General features: G+C 43.7%; 1 protein-coding gene across 1 annotated transcript in view; it reads right to left on the bottom strand.

Moving 5' to 3' along the window:
• LOC110291780 (sodium/potassium-transporting ATPase subunit alpha-4) overlaps positions 1-6918 on the bottom strand; it is a 35182-nt gene extending 28264 nt beyond the window's left edge. Inside the window, exons 1-5 of the mRNA XM_021159049.2 lie at positions 6822-6918; positions 6349-6524; positions 6107-6166; positions 3342-3548; positions 2540-2653 (exon numbers count right to left, since the gene is read on the bottom strand). Coding sequence (XP_021014708.1) covers positions 2540-2653; positions 3342-3548; positions 6107-6166; positions 6349-6498 — 531 coding nt within the window. The 5' untranslated portion in view covers positions 6499-6524; positions 6822-6918. The remainder of the gene's footprint in view (positions 1-2539; positions 2654-3341; positions 3549-6106; positions 6167-6348; positions 6525-6821) is intronic.
• Positions 6919-17769: the final 10851 nt, after the last annotated feature.

The following is a 17769-nucleotide window of genomic DNA, read 5'->3' on the forward strand; positions in this document are numbered from 1 at the left end:
GCACTTCCTGGTTGTGCTCCAACCCTCCCCACTTCCATCTCTGTCCTTCTGTGTTAGGTCTACTATTGCTGTCTGCAGAATCTCTGCAATGGGACTTTGATGGCCTTTCCATTAAGAGGTGGAATCTATCTCTTTGTCCCTAAATGTAGAATTGACCATGTAATCTATTTTTTATTTTTGGCCCAGAAGATTTTAGCAGAAATGATAAGAATAAAGGCTTAAAAATTTATTTGATGCACAGATGCAGAGACCCACAGCCAGACATTTGGTGGAGCTTGGAGAATCCCGATGAGGGGGAGGAAGGATCTAGGGGCCAGAGAGGTCAAGGACACCCCCAAAAACCCCACAGAATCAACTAACCTGGACCCAAAGGGGCCAGAATCGACCACCAGGAAGCCTGCAGGAGTCTGACCTAGGCCTTCCTTCCACACATATCTTATAGTTGTGGTCTTCCTGTGGGACTCCTAATAGTGGGAGCAGGGGCTGTCCTGACTCTGTTGCCTGCCTTTGGGACCTTTCCCCTTGAGTGGCTGCCTCATCTAACCTCGACTGGAGAAGATGCACCTAGTCTTACTGCAACTGGATGTGCCAAGGCTGTTTGATACCCAAGGGAGGCCTCTCCTTTTCTGAAGACAAAGGGGGGGGGGGAGCGGACGATGGGGGAAGGAAGAGGGAAAAGACCGGAAGGAGAGGAGGGATGGGAAACTTTGGATCTGGATGTAAAGTAAATAAATAAATTAGTTAAAAAAATTGTTCCTGTTAAGGTTTGCCCTGCTGTTCCTGGGAACCCCTCTGTTCCCATGAACAAGCAAGAGCTGCGAACATCTCAATCCTTTCAACCGAGGAGTGAATAAGGTTATCTTCTATTTCTCCCTAGAGCAAGCTGAAGCCAGCTTAGACCAGAGCAGCAGCACAGACACAGAACTGTGACAAAAGTCATGTTTGGGTGGTATATTAGGCAACCAGTGCCACCTGATAAACTCTAAGATCCCAGTCAAAACTCTTACTCAAAGAAAGGTTTAAATCAAGTTGACATTAGCAGGAGAAGAACATCCTAGGGTACAAGGGTGGAACATGGTGATATTGTTGCATGAGTTGGGAGACTTGTTGTTGTTTTTGTTTGTTTGTTTTTTAAGCCTCTAGTCCTGTATTTAGGAACTCCAATCTGCTGTCATACTATTTCCAGATACCTTTAAAAACATTCAATTTAAAAAAAATAAAATTTAAATTTCAGAAAAGCTTCAATAGTAAGAATAGTGACGAGCACACCTATAAAACTTCCACCTGCCTTCACCCACTAACTGTCCACCTCAGTTACTTCATCCTTTCCTGTCTCAAAGTTAGATGCGTCATGGTAGCTTATCCTAAACACTTGTGTGTGCATTTTCAAAGAATTATGTAATCTTCATTCTCTTAAAAATATTTATTATATATATATATCTATACATACATATATATGCATGTATACACATATATACGTGTGCACATATATACATATGTATGTATGTAGATATGCACCATGTTCATGCCCGGTGCCTGCGAGGGCAGAAGAGAAGGAAGGTGAGAATCCTTTGAAACTGGAGTTTCAGGTGGTTGTAAGCCACCATCAGGATGTGAGAACAGAACCCAGGCCATCTGCAAAAACAGATTCTTACCGTTTCTATTGCTTGGATAAACACCACAATCAAAAGCAACTTTGGGAGGAAAGGATTTATGTCACTTAAACATTCCACATCACAGTCCATTATCCAGAGGCCATGGAGTGCTGCTTCAGGCTTGCTCTCCCTAGGCTTGCTCAGCCACTTTCTTGTCACACCCAGGACTACACAGTTGAGGGGTGGCATTGTCCACAGTGATTTGGAGCCTCCCACATCAATCATACCACAGGCTTGTCTACATGTCAATCTGGTATATTTCTTAACTGAATCCCTTCTTCCCAAGTGATGCTAGGGTGTGTCGAATGGACATAAAATTAGCCAACATAAGCAGCAAGTGCTGTTATTTGCGGATCCATCTCTTGGCCCCTAGGTTATTCTTTTCTATGACAGCACAGTGATTGTCTCAAGTGGTTTGATTTTAATGCAATGCTCACATTTACTGCATACATTTCAGCTTTTGGCACTTGACCCAAAATGCTTCTTTAAGGCATTATTTCCCAACATAGCATCAGGCCCAGGACTCATATATTTACCAGAATATTCATATCGCCATATCCTTTTAGCTTTTTAAAAACTGGAACATTTCCACAAATACATTGCCTTTAATGTCAGCCTCCCCAGTGGCTTCGTTTTCAGTAGATGTCCTTATTTAAGTTGTGGAAGGTCATTCTTCATTTCCTTGTCACTTTCAGTGACACAGTCTGTGGCTATTGTCATCGGAGCTTGATTTCCATTTTTCCTGGTACTTTCCAGGCTCCTCATCTCCAGCCTCACTCAGCACACCCACTGTGTGTGACAGTCTCCCAGTGAATGAGCGATTATATAACTCATCACAATCTGCACTTCCTCTCACTAGCTCTTCCCACACAAGTCCTACCTACCTGAGGCACCATGTTCTTAAAAGACTCCATGATCTTGGAGCTCTTGGCCTCCTGGTAATATGAGAAGCAGCCAGTAATGACGACCACGGCAGATAGTACAATCCCCAGGTACAGCTGAAGATGGAGAAAGTGTCATTAGCACATCCTTTTCTCCCTCTGCATCCTCAGATAGATTGCCAAGGGAACAACTTCCTCTGGCTGGAGGAAGTCATGGGACTGAGGGTCGAGGAGGATCTGGGAAGGGTTGGCCCCCTCGGCTCCTTGGTAATGAAGACCTAACCTAATGTTGAGTGGTCAGAAAACTCCTAGAGAATGAGAATCTTCCTCTCCCTCTATCGGCAGGAGGTGGACAATGAGCCAAGGAAAGCAAGAGATGAAGAGGTTGGCATTCTGAATAAGAAATGGGGGACTACAGATGGCTCAGCGGTTAAAAGCACTGACTGCTCTTCTAGAGGTCCTGAGTTCAATCCCCAGCAACTACATGTTGGATCATAACCATTTACCCTCCTCCTGATGTATCTGAAGACAGCTAGAGTCTGAAGATGAGCTACAGTGTACTTATATACATTAAATAAGTAAATAAATCTTTCAAAAGGGGAAGGGAGGGACTGCAGAAACACTGTGATGGCCACTTGGCGAGTAGACTGGTAGAATAACGCCTTTTAGGGAGCTAAACTAGAAGCTTTCTAGATAGAGTTTGCAGGAGACCAAGATGGATCAAGAGCTTCCCCAGAAACTTCTGAACTATTGGGGATTCAGGTGAGGAGAATTTGGGAGTTTGGGGGGGAGGGAGCAAGCTCACATTATCTTTGTTGGCGTTTTCTTTGTAATAATTTACATGTATGCCATAGGCCAGGAAGCAGAGACAGGCACCAGTCCACAGTAGGAGGGAGAAGCCACCAAACAGTTGTCTACAGAATTTGACCCACTCTGGAGTGGTTGGAGGAGGAGTTAGTGCATTCGGTCCATTTTGAAACAGAATTTCCTGGGCTTCTACGACGCTAAGACCCTGTGTGGAGAAGAAATAAGGATGTAGAGGCAGCTGTGAAAAAGAACCAGTTACAGCGAGAGGACCTACTGGTTACAGCCTCAGGATAGGTCTACCCCAAAGCAGCTGTGGAAGATCCTTCTGAAGATTCTTTCCTATAAGAATTTGTATTGTAGAAGGGGTTTCATTTAGCATGCTTACTCATAGAGAGCTTTTTCGTTTGTTTGCGCATTTGTGTGTGGATTGGTTTACAAACCTTTTGAACTTGAGTATTTTATCTTGTGGCTTGGTCATGTGATAGGAGCTGAGAATATCATCATTAATAGGAATGGTCTCCACCCAAAGGGACTCTGAGATGGCATGACAGCCATCTCAAGGGAAGGGTGGTTGCAGCAAGGCATGACAACCTAAGTCTAATTCTTGGACTCACATGGTAGAGAGAACTGAATTCCACAAGTTGTCCTCTGACCTCTGTGTGCACGCAGTGGCACAATCATACCTCCACACATAAACTTAGGTGCTCATAATAATCAATCAATTGAATGAATGAAATTCAAGAATGTTCCTTATTTTTAGGGAGCTCAAGTTGGGAAACAAACATATAGAGTTGATTATAATGTACTAGATTAACTGGGGCTATGATCCATGATGCTGGAAACATCTTGGCCTTCACACTTTGGCTTTCCAAATTGGAAACAAGGGAAAAATCAAACTAAAGACACCAATGTATGGATTTTATTCTGGCCTTATGCATGCGTTTCTGCGATTTTTCCTTAATATTATGTGATAATAGAATCTACCAGAGCCTATCAGGCATTCCCTTAGCCTGTCTTCAAAAAGACCTAAGGGGCTTCAATATTCTCTCAAGAGTCTAAAGCTTTTAGTAACAATACTAAATCATTGTCATCTTTACTCATCCTTGAGGAATGGATGATTGGCCACCAAATTTCAGGACAGCCTGATCTACATAGTCAGGCCCTGCCTCAAAAAAAAAAAAAAAAGTGTATGGTAAATGTTATGGTTTGACTCTTAGATATTCCCCAAATTACCTGACGCCCAGCTGATGGTGGTGTTGTGAGGGTGCTGTCGGGAGAGTTCGGGGGGGGGGGGAACTAGACTACTGGGAGGTGCCCTTGAAAGGTATGTTGGGATTCTCCCCTCATCTTCCTATTTGCCATGAAGTCAGCAGCTGTGTTCCATCACGTGGCTTCCTTCCTCCCCACAGATGAAGCGTGAGCAGTGGAGCCAAGAGACCCTGGCCTGAATCCTCCTAGCTCCAAGTTAGAGTGACTCCTTTCTCCTTTACATTGTTTGTCTCTGTCTTAAGTTACTTTGTTCTATTGCTACGAAGAGATACCATGACCAAGGCAACGTACACAGCAAAGTGTTTGTTGGGGCTCACAGTCTCAGACGGTTAGAGCCATGACCATCATGGCAGGGATTATGGCAGCAGGCAGGCTGTAGCTGTGAGCTTGCACCCTGATCCACAGATACAAGGCAGAGAGAGAGAGACAGAAAGAGACAGAGAAAGGGAGACAGAGAGACAGACAAACAGAGAGAGAGAGAGACAGAGACAGACAGAGCTTACTACGGATGGCTGGACTTTTAAAACTTTAGAGCCCCAGTAACACATTTCCTCCAACAAGGCCACACCCTCTAATTCTTCCCAAGAAGTTCCACCAACTGAGGACAAAGTAGTCAAATACAAATCTATGGGGACCCTTCTTGTTCAAACACCACAGATTCAGATATTTTGTCACACTAATAGAAAGATAACACTTGAAGTTTTCCAAAGATGTCATGATACATCCCAGTAGATTTACTATCAAAAGGTATGAGAATTCAGATTTTTCTATTAGAAAACTAGAAATTAAATGCTGGGTGTAGTGGCATACATAAATCCCAGCAGAGGCAGGTGGATTTCTATGAGTTCAAGGCCAGCCTGATCTACATAATAGTGGGTTCCAGGCTAATCAGAGCTACATAGTAAGACCTTGTCTCAAGAAAACAAACATAAAAGAAAGTTAGGTATTAAAGAGATTTGTAAAATGTAAGATGACAGTAATTTTTTTGGAAAAATAGTTAATTGGTTAAAAAAATTATTGCTGTTAGTTTATAATAAACCTTTTTTGTCCTTCTCTTCTTTCATGACTCTAGGGATCAAACTCAGGCTGAAGATGCTCTGCCACTGAGCCACATTCCCAGCCACTACTCTTTATAAAGGAACTCAGAAATACTTTTAAAATTTGCCAATTTAATTTTTTACCATGGCAAATACCAATAACATTATTTTTACCTAAGCTCTTTGGAGCCCTTGATAAGTCCTAAGAGTATAAACAGGTCTAGAGGACAAGACAAAAGGCATATTCCCAACCATTCACACCATCACAACTTTCTCGGATAGTTACCGCCACCATTTTTTTTCCAAGTAGAGTTGTGTGGAGCTTTGCAGGGCTGAAGGTAAGAGGTACACAGTTGGATCTGGAGTTGAGAGTGGGGGTCACTTTCAGCTTCTGCACTGCCCTGGTTAGTGGCCTCAAGTCACTGAGGACCTCTGTCCTGCTTCAGGCAGATCTTACCTTGGTCAAGTCCACAGAGTACTTGGCGCTCAGCTCATCCAACGTTAGCTTGTGATCATCCTGAGGGAACAGAATACTCATTAAGGTGAGACGATGACCTCGGGTCCTGTGCAGGGAGGAAGGAGGGGGTTGGAGGGGACAGCCCTGGAAGCATGCTTTGCTTCTTCTTCAGGTAGGATGTGGAAGCCATCAGGCAAAGGCTGAAGGGTCTTTCAAGGGCAGTTTGCTTTGGGCATCCTCACCATAACCACTTCCTTCTTCAGCTCTTCTAAATCTTTCTTCTTTCTTTTCATTTTCGGCTGTCTATTTGTCGTTGAGGACCTTGTGCTGGGTCTTGGTTTCTGATTCTGCTCACCAGGGTCCTCTAAGTCCTTTTCTTTTCCAGGCTCCATAATATGATCTCTAGGTATAGCTGGCTCTGCTCAACCGGTGGGAAGAAAGCAAAAGAGGGTTAAGGGGGTATGGGAGTGAGTGGGGGGAGGAGTTGAGGAGTTGGGGGTGGTGGTGGTGAGGCCAGTGTGATGGAAAGAGCAAAGGTCAGCCAAGGAGTGGGAAGGTAGAGAGGGCTATCTATAAGCTTGGGAAAGGAAAGGTGAAGAAGGGAGCAAGTCTGAGTGGTAAAGCTGGAGAAGGAAGCACCAAGTGGAGTGAGTCTAGACTCTGAATGAGAGGGTGAGGTAAAGAGCAGGGACTGGCACAAAGGGTACCCAGGTACCTAAATGATGAAGATGCAGGGGTTCAGCAGGTGGGAAGTGCAGTGGGAGCCGAGGTCAGAGTGAGCTTCTGGGCAGGCCTGGTGCTCCCAGCCCTGGGTCCTCTGGGTGCTATGGCGACAGCCTAGGCCTGGCATCATAATGGGCTCATGAGAGATCTAACCAAGAACGCACAAATCTCCCTCCACCTGGGTGAGGATGACTGGAGCAGGTTTGCTCACAGAGAGAATTTAGATCAGACAGCAAAGTTAGAACGAAGTCTTTGTATGCATGGTCTTGTGACTTTGAGGCTAGGGACGACACTCCAGTTAGGTGGCTCAATCAAATCGAAACAGTAATGTGTGTATGTAGCCTAGCTACATAGCCCTTACTGGTTTAGAATTTGCTCTGTACTGGTATGATCTATAACGTGTGCTGATTCTCTTGTCTCTGCATTCTCTGAGAGCCGTGAGCTGACATTTCCAGCTCTACTGAGGCTCAGCTACTGGCCAATACTGAATTTATTTTTTTATTTCTAGAGATGAACTCTGTGTGTGAATACTGAGTCCTCATCTAACATCTGTGTGACTGTACAAATTCACTGCCCCCTTCTGTACTTTCCTGTTCTGTTTAATGCCTTCTACCTTGTAAAGTAGCAAGAGCCAGAATGAAAGTGAGGTGCTCTACATCCTAGCTTTTCAAACTGTATGTGGCCACCCTATAAATGGTCGTGTGGCCAAAAGGCCGTATGTGTGTGCACTTGCGTGCGAGTGCACGGGCAACAATAAAAAGGTTCTTAGTGTAAAAGAACAAAAGATTTGTTTGAAATCAAGCATGTAATGAATCAGGGTTCTGCCAGTGCCCACTCCTGTTCTGTCATGCAGCTTCTCTATAGCCTTGGTTCTAAACAAACGCCATGCCCACTTGGCACTGTTGTATGGGTGCAACAAATGTTGCCAGAAATACTGTAGCTCAGTTTGTGGTGTGCATGTCTGTGTGTGTGTGTGTGTGTATCTGTGTGTATGTGTGTGTTGCATGCATGCACATGGCACAGTGCCTGTGTGGAGGTCAGAGGACAACCTGTGAGAGTCTTTCTCTTTTATCACAGGAGTCCCAGAGGTTGAGAGCTCAGGCCCTCTGGCTTGGGCAGCGCGTTCCTTTACTGCTGAGTTGCCGCTCCCTCATTTGGTGTTTTCACTGTACAAACAAACTTTTCTGTTCTTATAGAAACGTGAAGAAAATGACCTCTAATATTCTCATCCCATGATTCCTTGGTGTGGAAGTATTGTAATTTTGGATTGCATTGTGCAAGAATGTTTGATGCCTTGGGTTCCATTAAAATTGTATATAAAAAAACTGAGTGAGTTTTGGCTTGAGATTAGGATAATGTTTACAGCAATCTTTGAAACATACTTCTGCTATTTTGCACTGCATATTGGCAAGAAATGACTTTGTTAGCACTGGTGATTGATAATAAAAAAACATTGATCAATCAACTCTGAAAAATATTGCTGTGTAATATCAAATATTTAGCCAAGGTTTAGCTCTTTATATAAATGAGCTCTTCGGTCTCATTAGTATGTAAAGTTGTATAACGATATCTCAGGAGAAAAGGGGGGGGGGACTTAAAGAAGCCTTGCCCCATACAAAGAATAACTTCTGGTGGTACGTGGTCTGGGTTCAATGAATAGTTTGGATTCACTGTTAGTGGTTTCACATGCAGCTACATGTGCAGTTCTCAGTTAAAATAAAAACTGCCCCATGTGATGTACAGTCGTCCCTTACTGTACAATATTGGCTGGCAAGATAGCTCAGTAGGCAAGAGCACTGGTTGAAAAGCTTGACGACACAAGTTCGACCTCCAAGTTCAACCCCCAGGACCCACGCACGGGGTAGAAGGAGAGAACCAATTTCCTTCTGCAAGTTGTCATCTGACCTTCACATTCATACTAACACCTACATACAAAATATATATATATATATACACAATTAAATGATGCGTTCAGCTCTTCTGTTGACCCGCCTTAGTAAGAGTCAAGGCTCTTACTAAGCGCCTTGACTTTTATGTGCTAATTGTGTTTAATACTCTTTCCTCTCTACCCCTTAAACGCCCCCATCTGTCCCTCCCACTCTCTTTCAAATTCTTGGTCTCTCTTTTTTTTTCTCACTAATTGTTACTGCATTGTGATAATTATTTTTTTAAAATACTTTATTCAAAAGGATCCGAAGCAGCTATCTATTTCTGTCAATTATATTTTTTTCAGTTATAGTATCCCATACACTTCGGTTATTTGGTATTTGTTTAATTGCATTTTGGCTGGGTGGGTGTGGTTGTGACTATAAGGGTACCTGAAAACGTCTATCACTGTACTGATGGAGTTCTTCGCACCTATTCCCTTCCCAGATGGAACCCAGGTTAGTGGTGGTGGACCTCCCATTCCTTTAATCCTAGTACCAAGGAGGCAGAGGTCGAGGTTCTCTGAGTTCAAGGCCAGGTTGGTCTAGAGAGTGAGTTTCAGGACATCCAAAGCCCCATAGAAAAACAGATAGACAACAATAACAACAAAATGCCCCCGCCCCCAAACCAAAAAGACAAACAAAACCCAAACAAACAGAGGTTAGTCTCTTCCTTTCAGAAAATTTCTTCCTTCTTTAGCAAAAAGAATAAAATAAATGGGGCTATGGTGGTGGCTTCATCTGCAAAGAGCTTGCCATGCAGGCCTGAGGACCTCCGTACAGATCCCAAGCACCGAGGTTAAACACTGACTGTGATGTCTGTGCTCACAGGCCTGGGAGACAAGAGGATCCCTGGAGCTAGTTGGCTAGCCAGTCTAGCCGGATCGGCCAGATCCCCGTTCAGTGAGACCTTGCCTCAAAAGATATGGTGGAAGGCAATAGAAGATTCTCTGCATCAATCTCTGGCCTACACACACACACACACACACACACACACACACACACACACACACATACACACACACACACACACACACATACACACACACACACACACACACACACACACACATACACACATCTCTGCTATATATAGGATAAAATAATCTCAGCCAACACTCAGGAGATGAACCAAGAGAACCTTGAGTTTGCAACCAGCCTGGGCTACATAGTGAGATCTTGCATTAAAAAAAAAAAGTAGAAAATAAAATCTAGAAGTCCCTTTTCCCTTCCCAAAGTTTCCCATAACTGGAGTTAATATGCTGACCAGCTTCTCAGTTTTTCCTATGTCTATTCAAATAGAACCCCAGGAGAGCTGCATTTTCAATCTTCACCCGACAGACCACTGTTCACCCCTCTTTTCATTTCTTAGCTCAGCAGGCGCTGAGGCCCCTCTCTCAGCTCCTGTAGGCTTTCCGTATGTAGTCTGTATTGTTCGTGCTTGTGTGTGGTTGTTCCTGCAGCTGAGACACAGAGAGACTATTTTCCATTTGTTTTCTTAACCGTGAAAAACACTGCCACGCTGGCAAACTGGTTAGAGGTGGCTTTGGCCCCTATTTCTGTAGAATCGATTTCCTTTGCTGAATCATAAGGTAAGCTCACTTAAAATCTTAAGATATTCTGCCAGCTGCTATTAAAAGGGCACTGCCCTGGAGCTCAGCAATAAGATAAGGAAGTCTAAGGTTCACTGGGGTGACCTTGGCTTCTGGGGAGGGAGGGGCTTGGCTAATTTGCATTTCTTTATTGTCTGTGCAAGTATTTTCCAATATAATGGTGGATTTTCTGGGTTGCATTTTTCTTTTTGTGAGCTATAGTATCATTCGTTCAATTTTACATTGTTTTCTTTCAATTTTACATTGTTTTCTTTTTCTTAAATTGAGTTGTTAGACTTCTTGCCACTTACACTGTAAATGTCTTCTCACAGTCTCTGAGTTTTGTTTGTTTGTTTGTTTAAAAATATTTTATTATATAAAACCATTTTTAAATTTTCTGGTCATATTCAATTTTAAATCTATTTTTAATCATCTTCTTCTCTCCCAAGTTCTTTCAGATCTTCTCCTTCTCCATACCCACCTAACTTTAAGTTCTTTCTCAAAAACAAAAACAAAAACAAAAACAAAAACAAAACTTCAGTATAAGAACAAACTCCCCAGCGGGGCGTGGTGGCGCACGCCTTTAATCCCAGCACTCGGGAGGCAGAGGCAGGCGGATTTCTGAGTTCGAGGCCAGCCTGGTCTACAGAGTGAGTTCCAGGACAGCCAGGGCTATAAAGAGAAACACTGTCTCGAGAAACCAAAAAAAAGAACAAACTCCCCAAAAGTTAGAAAGGAAAATACATCAACACCCCTCAAAAAAACAAAGCAAAAAGCACAAATTGTAACCAAATAAAAGTAAATACACACACACACACACATACAACCTATGGAATCTGTTATTTGTTGGTTAATTATTCCTGATCATGTGACCTCCCCCTGGTGTGGTTGATATACCCAGTGTCATTCCATTGGAGAAAACTGATTTTTTTCCTGCTCTCAGCAGGTATAAATGACAGTTCTGTGGTTCACCTTTATCCTAGTGGCTAGATTTTCATTCATTCACTCATTCATTCATTCTTTTTTTAAATAAATAAATAAAATATAAAAGAGAAAACAAAAGTGATCACATGAAAGTTGGGCATGAAAACCCAACAGAAGGAAAAGAGCCCAGGAGAAGGCAGGAGAGTCAGGGACCCACTCATTCACATATTTAGGAATCCCATAAAAACACTAAACTTAAAGCCAGAATGTAAATACAGAGGACCCAATGCAGTCCTGAGCAGGCCCCGTGCTTGCTGCTTCAGTCTCTGTGAGTTCATGTGAGCTTTGCGCGTGTTGGTTTAGAGGGCCTGTTCTCTTGCTGTCCACTGTCACCTCTGGCTTTTACATTCTTCCTGCCTTCTCTTCCACACGGCTCCCCTGAGCTCTGATGGGAGGAATTTGATGGACACATCCCACTTAAGGTTGTGGGTCTCTGTCTCTGTTACCATCTGATGCAGGAGGAAGCTTCTCTGATGATGGCTGAGCAAAACACTGCTCTATGAGTATAGCAGAATGTCATTAGGAGTCATCTTACACACACACACACACACACACACACACACACTTACACACACACACACTTCATTCTTTAGACCAGTCTTATTTGGTCCTAGTCTTAGGTTCCTGGTCACCCAAGCAGTGTTGGGTATGGGTCCCATCTCGTGGAGTGGGCATTATGTCAGATCAGAGATTGGTTGGTTACTCCCACAAACTTTGTGTCCCCGTTGCCCTAGCAGATCTTGCAGGCAGGAGAGCACTGTAGATCATAGGGTCTGAGAAACGAGGGTGTTTACGTTTCTCTTTTGGTACTGTGCAGAGGCAGGGCAGAGGGGACATCATTCATTCAGATTGTTTTCGGGACGCTCATTGTGATCCACAGATCTTAGCCCAAAGGCTGACCTTTCCAGAGAAAGCTCTAATGGTGAAATACTAAGCAGGGCCTCTGGCCAGGCCAAGCCTAGACACCCTTCACAGGACACTCACCCTCTGAGACGCTCCTGCCCATTATCTGTGGACTCACTAATTGCCTGTTCCCCAGGGCCTTTGCTGGCTGTATCCAGGCCTATGGAGCAGGCCTGGCTCAGAGCAGCCAATCCACAAGTAGTTCCTGAATCAAAGTCAAATGGTAAGCTTTCAGATTTCATCTTTGTTAAGATTTTTCGATAATGAAGCCACTTAGGCCAGAAGTGTTTTAAAAATCTGTGTGATTAAATAGGCTAAGCATCAGCTTTTATTAATTTACTCTTTAAAAACTCAGATGCTGTGGTTGGAGAGGTGGCTCAGTGATTAAGAGCACTGGCTGCTCTTCCAGAGGTCCTAAGTTCAATTTCCAGCAACCACAGGTGGCTCACAACCATCTGTGATAGGATCTGATGTGTGATAGCTCTCTTCTGGTGTGTCTGAAGACTGAGTGTGTACTCACATCCATAAAAAAAAAAAGTCTGATGCTTCCTGGCTACCATTACAGCTGAATGTCACAAACTGTGTTATGTTTCATTAAAAATACAGCGAGGGCTTTGGCTGAAGCTGGACTGACTCCTTTAGAGCAACTTGCTTCTCTTTGTGCCTTCGGTCTTCCTGAACAGCAGCCAGCAGTAGCTCTCCATGTATGCCCATTTATATTTTTGTCCTCCTTATTTTAATTTAGCTTTAAATCAATGTGCTGAGCACACTAGGGCTCGAGCCTGGTTTGCTTTGAGTCTGTTGCAGAGGTAAGTCGTTTGTTCTCAGTCTTCTGTCTTTAGTGTTAGAAGATGCGTTTGACTGAATTTTGAATCCTGTGACTTTGAGCATCCTGCTTCCGGGGCTCGTTGCTGCTGCTGCTCTTCCTCTGTTTGGGTTGGGTCTTCCTTACTTTTCTGATGCTGTGAAGAGGCACTATGGCCAAAGCGACCTATGAAAGAAGGGTTTATTGGGGCTTATAGTTCCAAAGTCCGTGATCATCATGATGGGAGCATGACAGCAGGCAGGCCTGCATGGTACTGGAGTGGTAGCTGAAAGTGTGCATATTGAGACAACAACCACAAAGCAGAGAGATGGGGGCAGGGGTAGCTGAAAACAACATAGACGTTTGAAACCTCAAGATCCCCAGTGGCCCACCTCTGCCAACAAGACCAGGCCTCCTAATCCTTCCCACACAGTTCTACCAACAGGGACCAAGCATGCCGATATATGATAAGCCTATGGGACTATTCTCATTCAAACCACCACAAGCTGACTTTCTTGCTGTTATAGGCAGTTGTGCTCTTTCATAAAAAAAAAATTAATTTGTTATTGTTTGTCTCTTTACTTTCTTTGTGTGTGTGTGTGTGTGTGTGTGTGTGTGTGTGTTTAAAGATAGTCTCACTATGTAGCCCAGGCTGGCCTCAAATGTGTGGTTCTTCTGCTTCAACTTCCTAAATGCTGAGATTTGCAGATGTGGGTCACTATGCTTAGCTTAATTTTTTTTAAAGTGTGTGTGTGTGTAGCTAGAATTAAGTACACGCAGTTAGAAGTTGGTTGTCTTTCTCAATCTTTCTCCATCTTATTTATTTATTTATTTATTTATTTATTTATTTATTTATTTATTTTTGAGAAAGAATCTCTCACTGAACTCAGAATTCCCTGATTCAGCAAGGCTCACTGGCCAGCAAGCGATAGAATTGTCCCGTGTGCATCTCCCTGTGTCAGGACCACAGACGCATCCAGCCATACCTGGTCTTTCACATGTGTGCTTGGGTGGATTCTGAACCCAGGTCCTTCATGTTCATGTGGCAAGCACTTTCCTGACAGGCATCTCTTCAACACATCTCCCCAGCCACCGTTTCCATGTTTTAAAACGTTATTTCCTAACTCAGGGTTTCAAAGGCTGACATCAAATTCTGGACTTCTCCCCTTCTTCTCTTTGCTGAACACAATTACATTCCCCAGTATGTTTTTTTTTCCTCACTGTTTGAGGCAGGAGGAGATGCTGAGTTTTAGGGATACCCTTCTCAAAGCCATTTGAAATGAGTGTCTCATCACGTGGCCTCAGTCCCGATGAACTGTTCCTCACAGCTGTCTTCTCATACACCTCCCTGGATTCCCATGGAGTTATTATCAGATTATAAAAATGTTATTAAAATGACACTTGTCTCTCATAAAATAAGCCAGGCAATTTCTTTCTATATTCTAGTAGGGTTTAAATAATATAAGAATATTCTTAGAAGAATTCAAGGGAAAAAAACTTGAATCTTGAAACTAGGGTGGTTTTTTTGTTTGTTTTTGTTTTTGTTTTTGTTTTAAAAGATTATTTTATATTATGGGTATGTGTGTGCTCAAGTGTAGGTGTATACACTGTATGTTTGCAGGTGCCATCGGGGGCCAGAAGAGGGTGTCAGCTATTCCTTGATCTGGAGTTACAGGTATTTGTGAGTCACTGGATGTGGGCGCTAGGAAGTGAAGACTGTATGAGAGCAGCGAGTGTTCTTACCTGCTGAGCCATCTCCTCAGCTCATTTGATGTTGAGATGCAGTATTGCTTTGTGGTCCAGGCTGGTTTTACATGCCTCCTATCTTAGCCTCTCATGTGAAGAGATTACTGACATATGCCATTAGGCCTACCTAGCTCAAGGAGGCTTTTTAAAGACTCATTTGACTGGGTTCACCAATTTAATCCCAGCACTCTGGAGGCAGAGGCAGGTAGATCTGAGTTTGAAGCTAGTGTGGTCTATATCTATAGTTTCAGGCATGTCAGAACCACACAGTGAGACCTTCTTTCAGAGAAAAAAAAATACAAAAACAATCTTTTTGTTCAACATCTTCCTTTGCAATTGGTACTGAGCTACTGACTTTCCACCATTTAGGGATGCGTTCTTCGTATTTTGATCCTTTAGCTTGTCATCTTCTTCTGGTGAATTATCACATGTCCAGTTATCTTGGGAAAGGAGTCATGATGTGTGGAATTCTTCCTGCTGGGTGGAAGCCTGGACTACTTTCTAGCATCACATCCAACAGAATCTCTTATATGTTGGCCAAGATCCTCCAGCAGGCAGTTGCGTCTCTCCATATTTTTTTCTTAATCATGCATCTTGTGTGTATGGGCATGGTGGTCTCAATGAGAATGACCCCTGTAAGCTCATGTGTTTTCGTGCTTGGTTCCCAGTGATAGACTGTTGTGAGGGATTAGGAGGTGTAGACTTGTTGGAAGAGGCTGGGGATAAGCTTTGGTGTTTCAAAAGCCTAAGCTAGGCCCTGCAGGGGTAGCTCTGTAACTTCTCCAGCACCACGCCTGCTTCTGTGCTGCCACCCTCCCTGCCATGAGGACAATGGACTGTCCTTTTGAAACTGTAAGCAAGTCCCAATTAAATGCTTCCTTTTGAAAACGTTTCCTTGGTCATGGTGTCTCTTCACAGCAATAGAACAGTGACTAAGACAACGGGTACTTTGCCTGCATGCATGTCTGTGTGCCAGGTGCATGAAGTGCTCACAGAGGGAAAAAAATGTGTTGGGTCACCTGGGACGGAAGTTACAGAAAGCTGTGAGTCAACACATGGATGCTGTGAATCAAATTGAACCCTGTTCCTCTCTGGAAGAGCTCTCAGTGCTCTTAACCAGTGAGTTGTCTCTCTAGCCACTGTTATGTGCATATAACTTAGCATATTATATCCATCCACCCATGCATCCATGCATCCATGCATCCATCCAGTCATCTATCCATGCATCCATCCATGTATCCATCCATCCATGCATCCATTTTTCATAACCTAAATTTGAGTTAGTGTTTGGCTTGGTGGCACATGCCTGTAGTCCCAGCTATTAGGGAGGCTGAGACTGAAGGATCACTGGAGTTCAGGAGTTCTGGACTGTTGTGCACTATGCTAACCAGATGTCCACACTAAGTTCAGCATCAACATGGTAACCTTCTGGGAGCGGGGGACCACCAGGTTGCCCAAGGAAGGTGAAGCATCCTAAGTCAGACACAGAGTGGGTCGAATCTCAAATCTCCCGTGCTGATCAGGAGTTAGTGTTTATGAATAAAGAACAAATTGAATAGAAAAGAAATGCCAGGAATGCCAGCGTTTTGAGGGCAGCCATGAGAGTTCTTCCCAAGGAGATGTAATGTCTAATGTCAGTATGAGGCAGGAAAGCCAGGGAAGGAAAAGAAAAGTGTTCTTGGTAGAGAATCCATCAAGAACCAAGGCCCTGAGGTGCGGTCAAAGTAAACTTTAATCCGGGTTCATTCTTAACCATTACAAAGAAAACTGATGTTTTTAAAGACACCGAGGGAGCGGCTGTCACCCTGACAACCTCTGGAACAAGCAGCATCACCATGACTACAGTGAGAGTGGTAATAAAGGGGCCGATACATATCTTGGGCTGAGGCAGGTTTTTCATGGTTAGGCTGAGGTTTGAGAGTGGGTTGTAAGAGCCAGCGTCCCCCTGTCTCCCATCCCCACAGACCCCTGCAGGAATGTGCACCATCTTGTTCCTCACCTCAGTGCACAGTGTCTCGCCTTCTGCCCACCACATGCACGCTCTGCGAGAAGGTCTCAGACACCTACTCAGGGAGACCTCAAGGATGTCTGCATTTTACCTCATTCCCTAAAGATGGCGCTGGGTACAGTATACGCTATTGGTCGGCACTGACTTGGCTGTTGTGGCCCCAAAACAAAACCTCTATTCCATGCCCCTAAGATTGGGAGTGGACTGATTTTGTCTGAAACAGGAAAAAAAATTGAAATGTCCTTGCCTGTCATGGACCCTTAGCCACTCTTCCCTGTCTTGGACAAACCCTTATGGATCCCGGTGGGCCTGGCTACGAGGACGAGGATATATAAATTTAACTTTCTCCCCTTTAGACCATGGTCTGTGGCAGGATTACTTCCCTGCCACTCAGGATATTTGCGCCTTCTTTCAGTTCCCTTGGCAAGCCAAGTCCTTCCATGCACACATCCAGTACCACAGACTGAGGGGAAGGCCAATATGAAGTATAGAAATCAACCATGGGAGCAGTTTCTCTTGTAATTTTTCATAAAGAAATGCAACTTTATTATTTTCAAGTATACATGTACTGCCTCAAACTAATGTCTCCCAGAAGGTCGCCAGTAAGGACCTTGTAGATGTTCCTTTAACAGATAGATCAGGGCTGAGAATTATTAGCCAATGAACTTGCTGATGCTAGAGGGAGATTTCTAAAGTGCTCGAGAAGCATACTCTAAGACTAAATATACCGCTCCTAGCAATATCGTTTATGCTCTTCATTTACCGACCAGATGACTTTATTGATTGTGCGGAAGGTAAACTTTTGTTCAAAGTCAATGATCTCAAATTAATTAGGCCCAAATAAATATGGTGTCCCATTTAGACTTCCAACTGAAGGCCACACATGACTGAAAAAGTTCAAGGTATTTATGGGTAAAGCAAAACTCCACTGTGGTGAGACAGTAGCCCTTGGGAGGCCCTTGGCCCTGGCCTAATGC

This window comes from Mus caroli, unplaced genomic scaffold (genome assembly GCF_978045245.1).
Source record: "Mus caroli unplaced genomic scaffold, Mus_caroli_1 scaffold_1, whole genome shotgun sequence".
In the NCBI taxonomy this organism is placed as follows: Eukaryota; Metazoa; Chordata; class Mammalia; order Rodentia; family Muridae; genus Mus; species Mus caroli.